The sequence below is a fragment of the Balaenoptera musculus genome, chromosome 14 (genome assembly GCF_009873245.2).
Source record: "Balaenoptera musculus isolate JJ_BM4_2016_0621 chromosome 14, mBalMus1.pri.v3, whole genome shotgun sequence".
Taxonomy (NCBI): Eukaryota; Metazoa; Chordata; class Mammalia; order Artiodactyla; family Balaenopteridae; genus Balaenoptera; species Balaenoptera musculus.
In genome coordinates, this window is record NC_045798.1 from 8,558,434 (window position 1) to 8,577,093 (window position 18,660).

An 18,660-nucleotide genomic window follows, 5' to 3' on the forward strand; every position below is an offset into this window, starting at 1 on the left:
TCAGCATCACCTGGGACTGGGTTAGAGATTCATATTCCCAGGCCCCAGTTAAACAAGATCCCCAGGTGACTCACCTGTATGCTGAAGCTTGCAAAGCACTGCTCTGCCACGCAGGTCACTGCCAGATAGGTTCTTCTGATGGAGACCAAACAGGCGAGCAGCTATGGCAGCAGTTTTAATCACACATTGAATACGTCCTGTGGGTAGGCATGCAACGTGACACTTCACCCGTGAGGTAGGTATTAACCCCATTTTATGGATCATTTGTAAACCGAGGCTCAGAAAGTATGCTGAGTTTGTCAGCAGATTCAGTGTTCTGCAGAGCCTTGATGGTTGCCGGTTTTCACAGCCTCTGGAGACTATTTTAGAACGGTTGATTTCTCCAGACTGCGGGCTGAGGGTTCCCTGTATTCTAAATGTGAACCTAGCCCACAGGATTGCTTTACTAGCTTTGAACTTCAGTTTTCTTTTATCAAGCGGCAGTAGATGAAATCTGAAAGATTCCTGTTCCATTACTGCAGAAATGCAACATTGAAATACTGGCCTTCCAGAGACAAGAGCAGGTGTTCCTATTCAAAGACCCCACTGAGAATCTGATGAAAGCGAGCAGAAATGCACACAGGTGCATCACTTTGCACGGTTTTAGGGGTTTCAGAATCTCCCAGAAGGTCATCCATGGATGCAAGGCTGAAGGAACCCTACTTAAGAGGCAGTGCCAAGGAGTGCCAACAAGTGGGGCTGTAGCAGAACGCAAGATGATTCTGGTGAGTTAAAGAGCAATGCCACCCCCAGCCCTCATCCCACCTGGCTGTTAGCATTCCATCTTAGAAAAGGGAGACTGAAAGAAGTCTTCCTCACTCCAGTAACCATCACTCCTTAGCCTGCAAGATAATAAGCCTTTCCTAAAAATTCCAGCTCCATGTGACTGGTGTGTTCAAGCAGGCATTTTTCAGAAATGTAGCTTGAACCAGAACTTCCTCAAAGGGGTCTGTAAACTTCTTTCTTTTTTCCCCAGAGCAAGAAAAGCCCAGGTTGGCCATTTACCCTGCAGAAGCAGAGCACTTCTAGAATAAACGTTCCCTTCAGCAGTTGGAAATGAATTCATAACACGGAGGAGGGGCAGGCTGCTTTCTTTAGGGAGATCCTGAACACCTGATGCAGAATGAAGTCGGTGCGAAGGTGAAGCTAGAAATAGCTTCATTAACATTTCAAATCGGTGGCAAGGTAGGTGTAGGGGGTGCTGCTTTTGGTTGGAGGTTTCTGGAAGGCAAATGAGGAGGAGGGAGGATAAGCCACCTTCATGTCACCTAAAACTGTTCCCTGTAGTGTAGACCCACACTTTTATGTAAAATGTAAGCACCGGTAAGACAAATAGTACACCACAGAAAAAAAATCTTGTAAACTCTATAGGAACACAAGCTAACGAAGATCAAACTTCTTAGGCTTTAGGAGAAGTTTAAAGTAGAAAAAAAAACCAAAACCTAAGCTCCAGCAATAGACTGTTTCAGGAGCACAGTGAGCTGGGATAAAAAATGGATTTACTGGTCCAAGTAAAGGGGAAGGAAGGAAAGTTCTAGCTCACGCCGTGAAACCACACAGAGATTAAGAAAATCATTTGTTTTAATATTTGGTCCTCAATCATCTCAATGTAGCTCTTCTCAAAGGAAAAACACTAGCTCCGCCTCATGACCTCGTGGTTGAAGCCTCTGGTTGGGGGAGAGGAACAGCAGCCCGCGTGTGCCGAAGAGCTACAAGCACAGCCAGGTGTCCCGCCTTCCTTATACAGTGCTTGAGTGGAGCTGCCGGGCCTCGGAGGACTGGGCCTGTCTCGAAGGGGGCTGGAGATGGGAGCTTCTGAGGAGACCCGGCCCTGGAGAAGGCCCTGGCCCTGTAGCCACAGCCACTTCACTGCCCTCGGGCCAGAGCCTGCCCCAGTGACCCCAAATAGAAGGAACAGCAGAGGTGACCCAGCCACAGACAGAAGGTGACCAATGTGCATAGTGGTTTACTACGCAAACCCTACACACAAGACATGGGAGCAGCTGGGCAACCCGGCAGTACTTGTGGAGACTGACTCAGAATCTGGAACTTCCTCTGGGGTGACATGGCAGGCAGCCTTTTCTCCCTCCTTGCTGTGCTCTGATGAGGGCCAAGGAAAGCCCAGGTGTGGGGTGGGCATCATTGGTCCGTCTCATTGCCAAGACCCTGCAAAGAACAATATGCTTATCGTCAGTTGATATGCTTATGGATACATGTGCACCCGCCCTGTGCTGCCCGCAGGCAAGCCTGGACCATTTGGGGCAGGTGGGAATCGGGCACTTTCCCTGAGGACGTCTGGACAGCCCTGCACAGCTGAGCGTATTCAGGTAGGTCCTAGGGGTACCCAACCCCTCTTGCTCTGCAAGGCGAATTTAAGTAGAGTGTGGACAGAGGTTTTGTCATGATATCCGTTATCATAACTAACCTGAGACATCACTGATTAAAATGAAGGCTAGATTTTAAAGAGTGAGTCCATTTGAAGAAAAGTATGAAGTAAAGGCTAGTATAGATGGTCTAGAAATGGAGCAGATGACAAGAGTCGCATGTGACTGCCTAAGTGGACAACACACCTAAATGAACTAGGGGTTCTCACCGCTGGTACAAGAGGCAGGTGAGGTAGGGCGCTTGGACCTTCTTGCCTGCTGGGAGTTCAGGAGGTGGCCTACCTGCTCGTAGTCTTCCACATATTTATATTTCTTCTCCCGATAGTAGTATCTTTTCTTCATGCAGTAGAGAACTATGACATCACACAGCACTGTCGCCTGAATGTAGCACAGGGCAAGAAAGAATGAGGCAGGATGCTTTGGCCCCTATTATTCTGTGTGCGCCCCTTCCCACAAAGCCTGGGATCTTCCAAGGAAATGAAAGGCTCCTCCATCTCTCCAGGGGGGAAAAGGTTAGGGCCCGAGGGGCGTGGTCTTGGAGAAGGGCAGGCGGGGATGGGGAAGGGAAATAAGCCTGGAGAGTCGAGCCTAGAAACAAGTCTGCGGTCAAGGGGAAGAACCAGGATGCCAGCAGAGGGTCTCAGCTTGCTGTGCTGGGGGGGGGGGGTCCCAGCCCCAGGCGGGTGGCCAGAGAGGTCTAAGTGAGCCACTCACCACCCCTAAGAGCGCCAAGCCGGAGCCAATGTTGATCATGGTGGGGATGATGTCAAATTTCCCAGCCTGCAAATGATGGGAGAAAAAGAAGAAGTTGTGATAGGGGTGGGGAGAGGGCCCCTTGCCCCTGGCCAGCCCAGAAGAGGACCAGTGGGCTCTGAACGAGGGGAGCCGGCGGCCAGGCTACCTTTCCAAACACGATGATGTCGAATCGGATGCCGTAGGCTTTGATGAGTGTGCGGCGCTCGGTGCCGGTCAGGTCGTTGTAGTACTTGGCAAACCTGGGAAAGGAGGCCGGGTTAGAGGGAAAAGGCACAGGGAGGCCTGAGACAGCCTCTGGGTCCTGCTGAGGGATGTCAGAGCGAACTCCTGAGGCCCTGGCGGAGTTGGCACTGGCTTAGGGCTTGCTCTGCCTGCTGAACGAACCACACTCGAGCACCTCGGGGCTTCTCCTGGCTAATGTGAGCCACGCAGAAGGAGGGCTGGCCTGTTGAGGAGGAAGGCGCTGGGGCCCGCAGGGCAGAGGGTCTGGAATGCTGGCACAAGGGCGCACGAAGAGATCCCTCCTCTGTCATCACCCTCACTTCCTACGACTTAAAACGGAACTTCCTCCTCTGAAAGTCCTTCCTGATACAGCTGAGCCCCGTCTCTCTCAAGGAGACCCTGGCCCCTAACAGAAGGTGGCCAGCCAGCAGTGATGGCCAAGTCTGCTTTGTGGGTGGGGGGACCGAGCATCTCAGCACTGGACATTTTTTGTATTAAAGAACCATTGATCCATCAATTGGATGAGTGGATAAACAAAATGTGTTATATCCACACCATGGAATATTATTTAGCCATAAGGAGAAGTACTGATAAATGCCACAGCATGGATGAACCTGGAAAAAGACCATGATGCTAGGTGAAAGAAGCCAGTCACACAAGGCCACATATCGTATGAGTCCATTCCTATGAAAGTCAAGAATCGGCAAATTAGGTTGATTAGTGGTTGCCAGGGGTTGATGTAGCTGAAGGGATAGAGGGATAGAGCTAAAGGGTCTGGGGTTTCTTTCTGAGGTGATGAAAATGTTCTGAAATTGACTGTGGTAACAGTTGCACAACTCTGTGAATATACTAAAAACAACTGAATTCTACACTTTAAATGGGTGAACTGTGTAGTATGTGAACTATATCTCAATAAAACCATTTAAAAAGGACACCAGGAGGGGGAATTCCCTGGCAGTCCAGTGGTTAGGACTCTGTGCTTCCACTGCAGGGGGCACAGGCTCAACCCCTGGTCGGGGAACTAAGATCCCACATGCAAAAATAGAACACGAAGGGGCATGCTGGGGGGAGAACCACTGAGACCGATACCATTTGCTGCCCGTGTTATACAGGGGATCCACCAGGAGCCTAAGCTGTGGCCTGAGATCTGTCTGGCCCACAACTTCCATGCCATGGTTCAGGCCTGGGGAACTCAGGTGGGGCCTGATGCTGGTGGAGGTCAGGGGGATGGATGTCCTTATGAGGGTCCCATCGGCTTCTCTGTTCTGGGGTTCCAACCCAAGCTTGAGGTTTTCCACAGTGGTTTCTACAAGAAACTGTGTAACCATAGAGATAGAGCAATGCAAATCAGACTGCCTTACTAAGGAAAAATGCAAGGATCTGCCCTTCTATCAGTGAGCCAGACGGTTCAAGAGGACAGCAGATGCTCTGTGCATTTGATTCCACACATCACCACTAGAGGGAGACAAGAGCAGCATAAGAGCACCACTGACCCTACTTGGAAATAGGGTCTTTGCAGATGTAATTAGTTAAGATGCAGTCATACTGGATTAGGGTGGACCTCAAATCCAATATGACTGGTGTCCGTAAAATAAGAGAGACAAAGGACACAGAGACACAGGCACAGACGGGAGAAGGCCATGTGACGACAGAGGCAGAGATTGAGTAATGTATCTATGAATCAAGGACCACCAAGGATTGTCAGGAGCCACCAGAAACCGGAAGAGGCAAGGAAGGAGCCTGGCCTGCTGACACACTGATTTTGGGCTTCCAGCCTCCAGAACTGTGAGAGAACAGATTCCTGCTGTTTCAAGCCACCCAGTTTGTGGTCATTTGTTACGGCAGCCCCAGGAAACAAATACACAGCACTTCTAGCGGGGAAATACCAGCAAAGGCCTTTCCTGAGGCTAAAACTTGTATCCCCTGCACCTTGGAGATTCTGGGCGCCAGATCAACCGAGAAACCAATTCATGGATCAGGCCCCAGGGGCCTTTGGACTGGAGGACCACAGGCTCATCCACTCCTCCAAATTAGTGAGCAGAGGGACTTCCCTGGCGGTCCAGTGGTTAGGACTCCATGCTTCCACTACAGGAGGCCTGGGTTCAATCCCTGGTCGGGGAACTAAGATCCCACAGGTGCACAGCCAAAAAAAAAAGAAAAAAAACTCAGCAGGGTCCTGGCTGAGGCTGGCCGGCCCAGGAAAGCTAAAGCAGACAGTCGTTCTGGAGGCAAGAAAAGGCGAGGAGGGCTCTCACAGGTCGGGATGCCACAGGGGCAAGGCCCTGCTTGGACCACTCTCCCTGGCACACGCCTCCCCACCTGCCCTTGGGGTGCCGCCTGAGTGCTGGTCTTGGGTGGGCGTGGAGGCCCCCACTGGGGAGTGATGCAACTACCATCACCCCCAGCACATGAGGAATGGGACCCAAGCTCACACCCACCTGAAATTGTAGCCTGGGGACACGTTGTGGTCCACGTCCCGGGTGTCCAGGCGGCGGAAGGAATACCTGGGCAAGCAGAGGGAGGCGGCTCTGTCCAGGTTGCAGTTCCATTTGATCTGGACGCCCATGATGCCTCCCTGTGGGTTGCGGACAGACAGAGCAAGCCTTCCTCAGAGCCCGTTCTAGAAGGAGATGTGTCAAAGACTGTGTTAGGAAAGCCACGACCTGCACCTACCTCGACAGCCATGTCCTGGAAGCTGTGCCCTGCGTTCTCCACTGTTTTGCCAAGTCGGAATATGGGGCAGAAGGGATCTGTTTTAGCGTCATAAATGCACGTTTTGAGGTAGGTAGTGGTGATGTTGGGAAGGATATTCCTCCTAAAGTTGGGAGGAAGCAGAAAATAGGAGCAAGGAAAACCTCAAAGAAGAGCCAGAAGTTTCTCCAAGACACTGGTGAATTCACACAGCTGGCCACCACTTACTTGCTGAAATTAAATTTGGGATACCAGATGTTGTTCTTAATCAAAAGAGTGAAGTTTTCTGCAGCCTTTAAAAAAGCAGGCCTGAAAAAAATTACAACATATTGTTAATAAAAGTACAAACATATGTACACTCCTAATATACCTAGGTAATATTTTTAAGTCGCATACACGTGTGTCTTATAATGTCACTTTGCCAAGAAAAAAGTAAAACATATCTCGTCTTTTCTACTTTCTTCTGCATAAACACTAGGTCAAGAGAGGAGACTGCAAACCAAGGCTTCTGATTTCTTCCAGTCATGGAAGGGCAGGGCCTCTTCCTCAAGGCAGCGGGAATTTAAGAACCTGAGGAATAGCTAACGAAGGGTGGGAGGGGTGGTGCCTCGTGGCCTCACTAGAAATCACTCATCCGGCAGGTGCTGGGTTTCAGGGCTTACCTCCCTCAGGTATTCTCGGGAATGCTCAACAGATCTGGTTTGATACAGCCACTATGGAGAACAGTATGGAGATTCCTTAAAAAACTAAAAATAGAACTACCATACGACCCAGCAATCCCACTACTGGGCATATACCCTGAGAAAACCATAATTCAAAAAGAGTCATGTACCAAAATGTTCATTGCAGCTCTATTTACAATAGCCAGGACATGGAAGCAACCTAAGTGTCCATCATTGGATGAATGGATAAAGAAGATGTGGCACATATATACAATGGAATATTACTCAGCCGTAAAAAGAAACGAAATGGAGGTATTTGTAGTGAGGTGGATGGAGTTAGAGTCTGTCATACAGAGTGAAGTAAGTCAGAAAGAGAAAAACAAATACCGTATGCTAACACATATATATGGAATCTAAGGAAAAAAAAAAAAAAAGGTCATGAAGAACCTAGTGGCAAGAGGGGAATAAAGACACAGACCTACTAGAGGATGGACTTGAGGATATGGGGAGGGGGAGGGGTAAGATGTGACAGGGTGAGAGAGTGGCATGGACATATATACACTACCAAATGTAAAATAGATAGCTAGTGGCAAGCAGCCGCATAGCACAGGGAGATCAGCTCGGTGCTTTGTGACCACCTAGAGGGGTGGGATAGGGAGGGTGGGAGGGAGGGAGACGCAAGAGGGAAGAGATATGGGAACATATTTATATGTATAACTGATTCACTTTGTTATAAAGCAGAAACTAACACACCATTGTAAAGCAATTATACTCCAATAAAGATGTTAAAAACAACAACAACAACAAAAAGAAGCGAAAGCAAAGGTGAATTCACCTACAGGCTGGACACAAAAAGTGCATGTCTGCTGCTGCACCGCCTCTTGGAAGTGCCATGTCAGCTCCTGCTGACAGTAGGAGTTGAATTCCCCAAGGGGACCCCACTGCTTTGGAGGGCTTCTACAGGAGGATCTGGCACTGTAGACTGACCCCTCAGTGGGGGGGGCCCCCTGACCCAGGTGGAATCTTTGTTTGGCTGCACCACATGGCATGCAGGATCTTAGTTCCCCAACCAGGGATCAAACCCGTGCCCCCTGCAGTGGAAGCGTGGAGTCTTAACCACTGGACCACCAGGGAAGCCCCCCAGGTGGAATCTTTGAAGCTATAAAAAACCTCAGCAGTCTTCCCCACCCTGAGAAAGGAGCAAGGCCAGTGACGAGGCCACACAATGTCGGGAGCTGAGCCTGTCGCTACCGCTGACAAAGACCTTGACCAAGGCACTTCTTCTGGAGCTTTGAATTCCCTTGTCCCTGTATCAAGGGGATGGACTATATCAAGGTTTCTCAAACTTCTGTCACTCCCTATACCACTGTGTGCCTCATGTGCAATACTTGTCTTTAAGATTAACCCTCCTTTAAAAAAAAAATTGAAAAAAAATAAAAAAATAAAAAAAAATTGAGGTGAAATTCAAAGAACATAAAATTAACCATTTTAAAGTATACAATTCAGTGGCATGAAGCACATTCACAGTGTTATACAACCATCACCTCTATCTAGTTCAAGAACATCTTTATCACCCCGAAATGAAACTGTTTGCCCATCAAGCAGCTACTATCCATTCTCCCCTCCCCTCAGCCTTCGGGAACCACCAATCTACTTTCTTTCTCTATGGATTTGTCTATTCTGGACATTTCATATGAATGGGATCAGACAGTATGTGACTTTTTTGTGTCTGGCTTCTTGCACTTAGCATGTTTTCAATGTTCATCCCTGTGGTAGCCTGTGTCAGAGCTTTTTATTCATTCCTTTTTATGGCTCAATAACATTCCATTGTACGTGTTCACCACATTCTGTTGATGGACATTTGAGGTGTTTCCACCTTTAGGATAAACTCACTTTTTTTTTTTTTTTAACTGACATTCATTTTGAAATAAAACTTTCCATCATGACCATAAAAAATATCGTTTGCCACAAGTTAGAGGTCATCATTCAAATAAATATAACTAAGAACAATGTCATTACGAGCCGTGGTACATATTTTTGTTAGCCCAAGGTGCTGAGCCTGGGGCTTGTTCTCGGTGAAAAATGGAAATCAGCGAGGGACAGAGAGGTACTGAAGACACTGCAGACCAGGATCTCCTCCTTGATATCAGCTAGGGGCTGAATAAGAGCGGAGATGGGAAGGCCTTTCTCTCCATGTGACTCAGTGCTGAAATTTCGTGTATCAGTGTACACTTAAAAATCATCCTACACTGGATTAGATCTATAACAGCGCTGATATAGGCATACATATAGCTGATTCACTTCATTGTACAGGAGAAAGTAACACAACATTGTAAAGCAATTATACTCCAATTAAAAAAAAAAGATCCATAACAGCACTGTCCGGTGAAAATATACTGTGAGGCACAAACCACACTGTAATTTAAAATTTCCTAGTAGCTACATTAAAAAGTAAAAAGAGGGAATTCCCTGGCGGTCCCGTGGTTAGGACTCTGCACTTCCACCGCAGGGGGCGCTGGTTCCATCCCTGGTCGGGGAACTAAGATCCCACATGCTTCGCGGCCAAAAATAAAGTAAAAAGAAACAAGTGAAATGAACTTTTCTGTAATAAGCCAATATATCTATAATGTTACTCTAACATGTAAACAACACAGAATGTTATTAATGAGATACTACATATTCTTTTTTTTTTTTTTTTTTTTTTTTAATAATAAGCCTTCAGAACCTGGAGTGTATTTTACCCTGAGAGCTCATTTTGGACCCAGCTGCATTTCAAGCGCTCAGTAGCCACACATGGCCACCGGCTCCATAAAATCCTTTCCGGCTCCAGAATGCTAGGATTCCTCGTCTTCTAGTACTTCCCTCCCTTGCCGGAGCTGCTGCCCTCAGCAATCTGCAGTCCTCAACATTTTCTTGTGTTGCGACACACCCAGGATGAGGCTCACATGGTTACCTGCTCCCCTGGGCTTATCTAGGCCTCAGTCTGAACGCTGAGCAAGAAAGGCCCCAGGGTGCAAGCACTTCTGAGAGCATTACTTCTAACGCCACCCACTCACAGCACAGCTGATCACTGTTAGGAAGAATGTTATTCTAGGCAACCTTGAACCTGCTCTAGTTTATAAAACACACTTTTCCTGCCCAGCATCTGTACCCCTTTTTTCTGGTAACAGAACCCCACACTTCCTTTAAAAGCCACACCTCCCCCACTCTCAACCTGTGTCATTTGGGTGGGTCTGACTCCCCCCCCTAGCTAGGAAGGCACATGACCCAGGCCTGAGCCATAAGCAAAATCCATCCCACAGCCACAGTGATGGGTTGGACGGGTTGACAGAGGTGGCTGAAGATGGATAGGTCTAGAATCTCTACGGACAGCTGGGCAGGGAGACTAGGGACTATGCCATGGGTCCTGCAAATGAAGCCACCACGGAGGGAAGCAGAGCCAAGAGGTGGCGACTCGGATGCTGTCCTTTGAGCCCCAGGTCTAGCCATGCTGGGATCTCTGTGGTTAGCTGAACAACTAACACAGTTGTACACACCCGTTTAAGGCCCTGAGAACTGTTTCCTGTCAGTTACTTGCAACTGACAGAGACCTAATGTAGCAATAAGTCATCTGCACTCTTATCATGAGTGACAAACACTGTGGCCCACTAGCTGCTGAGGGTTGCTGCCTTGTGGTTGAGAACCGCCAGCCCAGGGAAGCCCGACTCCACAGGCTGACACCACGAGCACAAAGCCACAGCTCCCCTGCCACCTCTCTCAGGCCCGAGACCCAGCGTTTAGGGCACTTCTGTCCCTTTGGCAGGACTCACGTTGGCACTTGTGTGTCATCCTCCACCGGGCACCAGGCGGCCACCTCGCATGTGTTCATGGTCTCGTTGAACGGCACGCACCTTCCTGTCGCAACTCCTACAGGGGCGAGGGGCACCCAGGTCTACGGGGGTCTCCTACTTTCTACTTTGTGAGGCAGAGTAGAAACTCCACCATGCATCCTATGCAATCAATCTTGAGCTAGTCTAATTCTGGGATTTAGACAGCATCCAGAAATTCAAACTGGAGGAAAAGAGCTGTCTGAGTCCTAGCCACGTCACTGCTTTGCCAATTGCAGGGCTGGGCTGATGCCGAGCCATAGGACAGGGCGAGATCTGGGATGGCTTCTGGGGTGCAGATGACAGAGACGAACGTCGAGAGGGTCCCAGGACCCCAGTCTGGACACCAGGCTCTCCCAGGCTCGTGTGGGGGATTTCTCCATCCTGGAGATTTCCCTCTGAGAGGGGGCCCACGGGGGAGGCAGTGTGGTCGGGGGCCGCCCTCCCCAGGCTAAGCGTCTGCTGTGGAGTCACAGCCACAGGTTTGTACCATTGCTGTGGGTGCCTGCAGAGCCAGCAGTGCAGGTGGCATCGGATTCACACACAGTGGTCTCATCTGGAATCTGGAAAAAGAAGAACCAGTGAGAACAGGTTTCACACGGCCTGGTCCCACCCACAGTGGGACAGGCACAGAGAGGTGGGTATGAGAACCGAGGCTCTTCCCCAGGAAGCTGCCTACCTCAGGACAGAGGCCCTGGGTCTGGTTCATGGTGACGATCATGTTGGTCATGATGAAGAGGGAGTTTTCCTCCTGTGAAGCAGGCAGAGGGGAGACAGTGCTGCATATTACCTTCCGAGGAGCCAAGCAGAGCCACAGGGAAGGCCCTTTACTAGGACGGTGCCTTCACTTCCCCCCTGTGCCATGCAGAAAACAGTTAAAAACACTGATCTTATCGTCTCCCACTCTCACCGATGGGAGTTTATAACCTAACGGAAAACAGGGACCCCAGTACTTGCACACACGTTCACAGCAGCATCATTCACAATAGCCTAAAGGTGGAAACAACTCAGTGTCTATCAACGGATGAATGGATAAACAAACTGTGGTCCATACCTGTAAGGGAATATGACTCAGCCATAAAAAGGAATGAAGCACAGACCTGGCTACAACGTGGATGAACCTCAAAAACATGATGCTGAGTCCAAGAAGCCAGACACAAAAGGCCACGTAGTGTATGATCCCATTGATATGAAATGTACAGAATAGGCAAATCCAGGAACAGAAAGTAGATTAGTAGTTGTGAGGGGGTGAGGGAGAAGGTGGAAAAGGGGATGATAGCTTAATGAGTGTGGGGTTTCCTTTTAGACTGATGAAAATGTTCTGGAACTAGACTGACGTGATGGTTACACGACATCGTGAATGTGCTAAATGCCACTGAATTTTTCATTTTGAACTGGTTAATATTGTGATACATGAATTTCACCTCAGATAAAAAAAACATGTCTATACCCTGAAATGGTTCCTTAATAAAGCTTGACTTGTTGAGGGAAAGAGTCAATAAGTGCTCAGAATATCCTCTGCCAACTGGATTACCTCACGGGCGCAAAAACACGAGACCTCAAAGGTCTCAAGTTTGGCTGGTTCTCTTTCCTAACAGGAACTAAAATAAATACATAAAACATTCTATACAGAAGACCCAATCAGGGCTCACCATTGACACTTCTCCTTTTTTTTTTTTTTTAAATTCATTTATTTTATTTATTTTATTTTTGGCTGTGTTGGGTCTTCATTGCTGCGCGCGGACTTTCTCTAGTTGCGGAGAGCGGGGTCTACTCTTCATTGCAGTGCACGGGCTTCTCATTGTGGTGGCTTCTCTTGTTGCAGAGCACGGGCTCTAGGCACGCGGGCTTCAGTAGTTGTGGCTCGCAGGTTCTAGAGTGCAGACTCAGTAGCTGTGGCACACGGGCTTAGTTGCTCCACGGCATATGGGATCTTCCCAGACCAGGGCTCGAACCCATGTCCCCTGCATTGGCAGACAGATTCTTAACCACTGCACTACCAGGGAAGCCTGACACTTCTCCTTTTGAGAAAGTTCTGTTTTCTCCTCCTAAGTATGAATGTGCCAAATGGTTGATTTAAGTTTCTGGAGAGCAATTCACTTGGGGATGAGACTGAAGAATTGTTAACGGTGACCTCCCAGTATAAGGAAAAAAAGACAAAGACCCTGCCAATTCTAGTTGGACCTCCTCCTTATTGGGCGCTGGTGCTCTAAAATGAAATTCTCTGAGCATTTCATACTCCTGAGAAGAGCAGTCAGTGCTGGGAGCCATCAGGGAAACTCAGGGACCAAAGGGTCTGTAGACATCTCCACTCCCAGGTCTGACAAGGTGGTGGACGCTCTGGGAATAGTTGGCATCTTTCAAAGACAGGCCTGGAACAAAGCATGTTGGGAAATGAGGAAATGGCCACAGGAGGGGGCGTGAGGATGTGGCAGGAGGCCCGGGTCAGGCGCCCTAGCAGGCTCCCGTGTCCCACATGTAGACACACCGCTTGCTTGGTGTTTACAGAAGGCTGCTGCTGCGTCTCTCCTGAGTTAGACCTGAACAAGTCAGTGTGGTTTACTTTTTGTTTCCTATTTCTTATCTATTTTAAGTTTAGGGAAATTTCAGTCTGGAGATGAGCCGAGTAGATGCGGTGCAAATAGATGTTTGTGTTCCATCTTTGGAGGAGCAGAAGCATATCGTGAAAGCTCATGAAGAGAGCCCTGTGGAACTCACACGGCCCCCAGCTCCGATCCGAGATGGAAGGCGGAGTTGCTGTGTGCTCCTTTCCACTGAGGGGCAGAAGCAGGGGGCCGTACCCTTCTGAGGCTCCAGTAAACAGACGGAGTGTGATATTCCGAGCCTGCCAGGACGAGGCCGTGGCTTCGTAGGAAGCAGAGGTCCCTCTGTAGAGACAGGTGCGTGCCAACAGCACCAGCTTCCTCCAGCAAACTATGAATCCCCTGTTCCATTTGACCTTTATGGCTTATTAGCTCTGATTTCTCTCTGGGCACCCCACAAGAACCTTCTTTGAGAAGGCAGAGGGAAAATGAACACACTTGAAGAAAGAGAGTTTCTGAAGTCCTTGCTCTGAGCCAAGAGTTGGCAGCTTATCTGCATGTGGCCACCCCAGTCACCCTAGCACGTGGGCCATCTGGAGGGATATGTGGGGTTTGACTGTGGATCAGAGCCATTATCATGGTTAAAGAGAGTCAATATTTAACTTGGAGCTTTGTGGATTAACAGACGGGAGACTAGGATGCTACATCAAACAGTTTCTTCCCTTCCCTGTGTTCCCGATAGAATCCTATATGGGTACGGCTGTTTCCTTCTTCTTCGGCTTTGGGTCGCTAATGGCTGTTAAAGTTTTTACGCTGTCTGAAAAGATTTACCTTGTGGGTTTACAACAATAAAGCAAATCACAAAATGTGGAAAGGTAATAGTTCCACCTGCATTTTTCCCAGGATTTAAAACATATGCTTTTCCACTTTTCAAGTCCGGCGACAGACTCAGATGTCCACATGGAAAGCTTCCTCTGTTTAAGCCAGCCATGTTTTAGGGCTGAAGAAACGTAGCTGATTGAATATTACCTGTTAGACCCTAAGCCAAAAAGAGGTCTGTCTGCACTGCTTTCTTGGACTAAAACAATCAGTCTGGGCATTGGTGATGTTAGAACTCTGGGCATGACAATCACTAATCAAGAGTGCAAAGGTGAAGGGAAAGCAGCTAACTAGAGGCTTGAGCTTTAGACAGCGACACAGTGGGAGGCTTACCTGAGCTGGAATCACGTAATCGGCCACATCCCAGATCCGGAATCCAAGTTTAGAAGTGTTGGTCGTGGTCACACCCTTGGCTTTGGCAGTAACGGAGCTGACCACAGAGTCCATTTCCTGGTAGCCCTTTTCCCACACAAACACCCAGCTACAAAATAAAACAGGTCTCTTAAATTGCCATTAGGATTGCATGAATCTGAATTAATGCTAGGGAGCCTCTGGTAGCCAGAGGCTGAAAGTATGATGTTTACTTGTTGTGACTTTGCAAAAGTTAACTTTGTAACTTAGCGCAGTGATCAGCACAAAGAAAATGCTCAGTGAATGCTGTCTTTATTACTAGGTATTTGAACACTTTCAATGCACTGTGACCTGCAGAATCACCATGAGATAACAGAAATTATGATAATGATAGTTACCATTTGAATGTGTTTAGGTGCCAGGTACTGATCTAAGCTCTTTATGTGTATTAACTAATTTAATACTGACCACTTTATAAGGCAGGTGTCATTATTGTTCTCCATTTTACAGAGGAGAAAACTGCAATTCAGAGAGGTTAAGTCACTTGCCCAAGGTCACACAGCTAGTGAATGGCAGAGTCAGCATCTGAACTCAAGCTTTTTGCTTTCGAAGTCTCCTTTCTTGCCCTCTATGCTATATATGCCCTCTAGAAAGGAGAATCGTATCTTTTAAGTAAATGTATAATAGTTTCTTACTTTTTCTCTAAGAATTCAGGTCACATGTATGTTTCTCTCCTCTGAAGTGGGGACTTCACTACCAGCCTGAATAATTAAAAATCTGAAGGCATTGGTGCATAGTGGTTAGGACACTGGAACAGACTGAAGCCAGCCTATCTCACTAGGCATAAATTTGGCCAAGCTGCTTAACCTCTCCGTGCCTGTTTTTCCCATCTATAAGATGGGAATGATAACAAGACTTCACAGGATTGTTGTGAGGTTACATGAGTTAATGCATGTCAAATGCTTGGAACAATGTTTGTGAGCCATTATCGGCAGGCTGAAATTGGCCACGATGGGAGCATTTACACCGTGGAAATTGGCCAGTACTACAAATCAGAACTCCTCCCCATCAGAGCTGTTGTTAAACATCAATAGTGACTACTATTGTTGTAATTTCTAGAATCAAGAAATGCTACTAACATCCCTCTCCCCTCCTTATAAGCTCTAGGTGCTGAGACTTCAGAAATTTGCTTATTTGGTTACTTATTGTCTGAGTAGTCTCCAAGTTCACTACCCATCTTAGAGATGGGCTTTTTCCCTAAGAAGTTCTCTTCTTCAGGGTTTCTAGGAATTCAGCTGCAGTATAAGCTTCCATTTACTTCTAGTCAGACACAGAGAAGCTTAGAGCAGGGTCACTATTATTTTACCACCAAGTATAGTCATCCCTTGGTATCCATAGGGGATTGGTTCCAGGACCCCTGAGGATACCAAAATCCACAGATGCTCAACACCCTTATATAAAATGGCATAGTATTTGCATGTAACCTATGCACATCCTCCCCTATACTTTAAATCATCTCTAGGTTACCTATAATACCTAATACAAAGTAAATGCCACGTAAATAGTTGTAAATATGATGTAAATGCTATGTAAAAATAGTTGCTGGCAAGTGGCAAATTCAAGTTTTGCTTTCTGGAACTTTCTGGAATTTTTTTTAAAATATCTTCTATCTATGGTTGGTTGAATCTGTGGCTGCAGAACCTGAGGATAAGGAGGGCTGACTGGACAGTGAGTTGCTAAGTCAGAGACACATGGTTTCACCCCAATCACTATGTAAATAACTATTACCTCATCCTGTGACTGATAATACAATTAGATAACTGAGAAGTGTTCAGTCTCTCTCTCTCTTTTTTTTTTTTTTGGCCATGCAGCACACAGGATCTTAGTTCCCCGACCAGGGATTGAACCCGTGCCCCCTGCATTGGAAGTGCAGAGTCTTAACCACTGGACTAGCAGGGAAGTCCTGTTCAGTCTCTTTTTGAGGAAGGATTACCTTTGGTCACTACTGGAAAAGAGACCACAATTTCACCAAGATGAATTGAATCAGAAAGTTAAGAGATGAGGTTTTCTAAAATTTTTCTTAAAAGCCCTAAATTCAGATCCTGAGTCAGATCTGATCACAGCAAGATGTATAAAAGCAAAGCATTTACTGCTTAAAAAATCCTCATGATAGAGGCAGACAACACTCCATAGGAATCCTGTAAAGCTGCACTGCCCAACAGAAATACAACACGAGTTGTGTAATTTCAACATTTCTAGTAGCCATGTTAAAAAGTAAAAAGTAACAGGTAAAATTAATTTTAATGATATGTTTTATGTAACTCAACATATCCAATATATGTTAATGCTATCAATATAAGATGTATTAATATGATATTTAATTGTTTTTTTGTACTATGTCCTCGAAATCTGGCGTGCATTTTACAGTGATAGCACATCTCAATGTGGAGTAGGGATGTTTCAAATGCTCAACAGTTTCATGTGACTCCTGGCTACCATATTGTACAAGTGCAGATATACTGTATGCAGTCTAGAACTTTACAGATACAAAGTAGATGTAAACTGATTTTCCTATGAGCAGCAAAAGCCAAAAGGAAAAAGCTGCATGACACCTCCTGATTCCAAATGCTTCAGGTCCAACCCAGCAATATGAGTTTAGTTAACCAGCTTGTAGCGGGTCTCAAAATTTAAGGGTGCATCACAATCACTGGGGGGCAAGGAGTTGGTTGTGATGGTACTTAATGTGACTTATAGAGTCCAAACCTGGGGGTAGGCCAAGTGGTTCTGATGCAGAGTTCATACCTGGAAAGCCCTTTTACTGACTACTGTCAGTACCTACTGCTGCTGCGCTGATAGATGGTAGAAGCCAAACCTGCCAGATCATGCGGATTCCCTTGGGCAGTGTTAACAGATTCCAAGCCCCACCCCAGGGTCGGGGGGAGGGGGAGGATGGTGTCCTGTTACCTTTAAACAATTCCTCAGATGAGTCCTTCATGTTCAGGTAGGTTTGGGAAACACTAGGACACTGGTTCCCAAAATTTGCTGCACATCAGAATCACCTGGGGAGTTGGTCATACTCTACAGCACTTGAATCAGAAACTCTGGGTCTGAGAGCCAGCAGTCAGTATTTTTTAAAGATTTGCAAATAGCTCTATGTGCAGTTTGGGGAACACTGTATTAGGCCTTTTAAGGAAAACAACCCCCCCCCCCCACGGTGCAGCAGGTTAACATCTGTCAGCTCAGCAGCTGTAGACACCATAACACCCCAGGTGGACCTTGAAAGCGGGCCCAGTTGGTAAATTAATTTCCACCTCCTCTCGAGTTTTATTACATTGTAAGGGTGCATCAATTAAAATTAAGCACTAGGTGAGGACTGATGGTGGAGGGACATATAAGCAAAGAGGGCAGCATGGGGAACGAGGAGGCTAAGGCAGGTGCCTATACCAAAAACTCCAACAACCTCATAAAAGGAAGGAACTGAACTTTAAGTGATTTTTGAAAGCGTGACCTCTCTATTATCTTGGGTTACCATATGATGCTCAGAGGAAAGGACAGGAAGCCACAGACCCAAAAGGAACCAAGTGGAAATCCCAAACCTTGGTTTCTGTCAGCAGATCATCAGCATGGGAAGTGCAGGGCAAAGAGTGAGTCATTTACGGCAAAGCCCTCCCACCCCCAGCCAAAGGACATCATGGAGCAAGTCCGAAGGGACAGGAAGCATGAATGGCGAGGATGAAGGTCTAGCTAGGCTTTGCCTTCAAGACACAACATCAAAGCAGCCTCTGGACCCGGAGCCGGCACAGAGCCCGTCCCCCTGGTGGCTAGGGTCGGGGGTGGAGGGCTGGGGGAGTAGGGATGTATCCCTGGCTTCGGGTCGCTGTCCCCTGGACCCCACCTGGAGGGCGCTCGCGGGGCTCGCGGGGACCTAGGCCAAGATGAGCAGGTGCGTGGCCGGGACCCAGAAGGGGCAGTTCCCGGCCGTCGGGTACCCCCCTGTCCCCGGGACCCCTCGGGGTCGTCGCCCGCGGCCGCGCTCACCCGATGACGTAGGCCAGGATGAGCAGCTGCACCGCCCGGTTCATGAGCCCCACTTTACGGCTGCGGATGAGCACGATGCGCGGCGTGTCGTACTCGAACAGGAAGGCCGCCAGCACCGCGCAGCACCTCGCCATGGCTGGCGCCCCGCTGCCGCCGCGCCGCCCGGCTCCGCGCTCTGGACCCGGTAGCCGGACCCGCCGCCGCTTCCCCGCCCGGGAGCCCCGCCCGG

At 47.9% G+C, this 18,660-nt stretch overlaps 1 protein-coding gene across 1 annotated transcript; it reads right to left on the reverse strand.

Moving 5' to 3' along the window:
• Nucleotides 1-1,602: 1,602 nt before the first annotated feature.
• P2RX4 (purinergic receptor P2X 4) lies at nucleotides 1,603-18,659 on the reverse strand. Its single transcript, XM_036875009.1, has 12 exons — nucleotides 18,432-18,659; nucleotides 14,376-14,523; nucleotides 11,300-11,371; nucleotides 11,111-11,183; nucleotides 10,564-10,660; nucleotides 6,321-6,401; nucleotides 6,075-6,216; nucleotides 5,840-5,976; nucleotides 3,325-3,418; nucleotides 3,138-3,203; nucleotides 2,706-2,801; nucleotides 1,603-2,205 (listed from the first exon to the last, which is right to left on the reverse strand). The coding sequence occupies exons 1-12, from the start codon at nucleotides 18,563-18,565 to the stop codon at nucleotides 2,179-2,181; spliced, it is 1,167 nt and encodes a 388-aa protein (XP_036730904.1). The 5' UTR covers nucleotides 18,566-18,659; the 3' UTR covers nucleotides 1,603-2,178.
• Nucleotide 18,660: the final 1 nt, after the last annotated feature.

Bases quoted from the DNA above. Each gene is read 5' to 3' on its own strand.
- P2RX4 (XM_036875009.1), bottom strand. From the start codon at position 18,565: ATGGCGAGGTGCTGCGCGGTGCTGGCGGCCTTCCTGTTCGAGTACGAC. The intron at 6,402-10,563 runs GTGAGTCCTGCC...AATTTTTTTCAG, and splicing joins GATGACACACAAGTGCCAAC to GCCTGCTTTTTTAAAGGCTG. The intron at 2,802-3,137 runs GTGAGTGGCTCA...TGCTACATTCAG, and splicing joins GCTTGGCGCTCTTAGGGGTG to GCGACAGTGCTGTGTGATGT.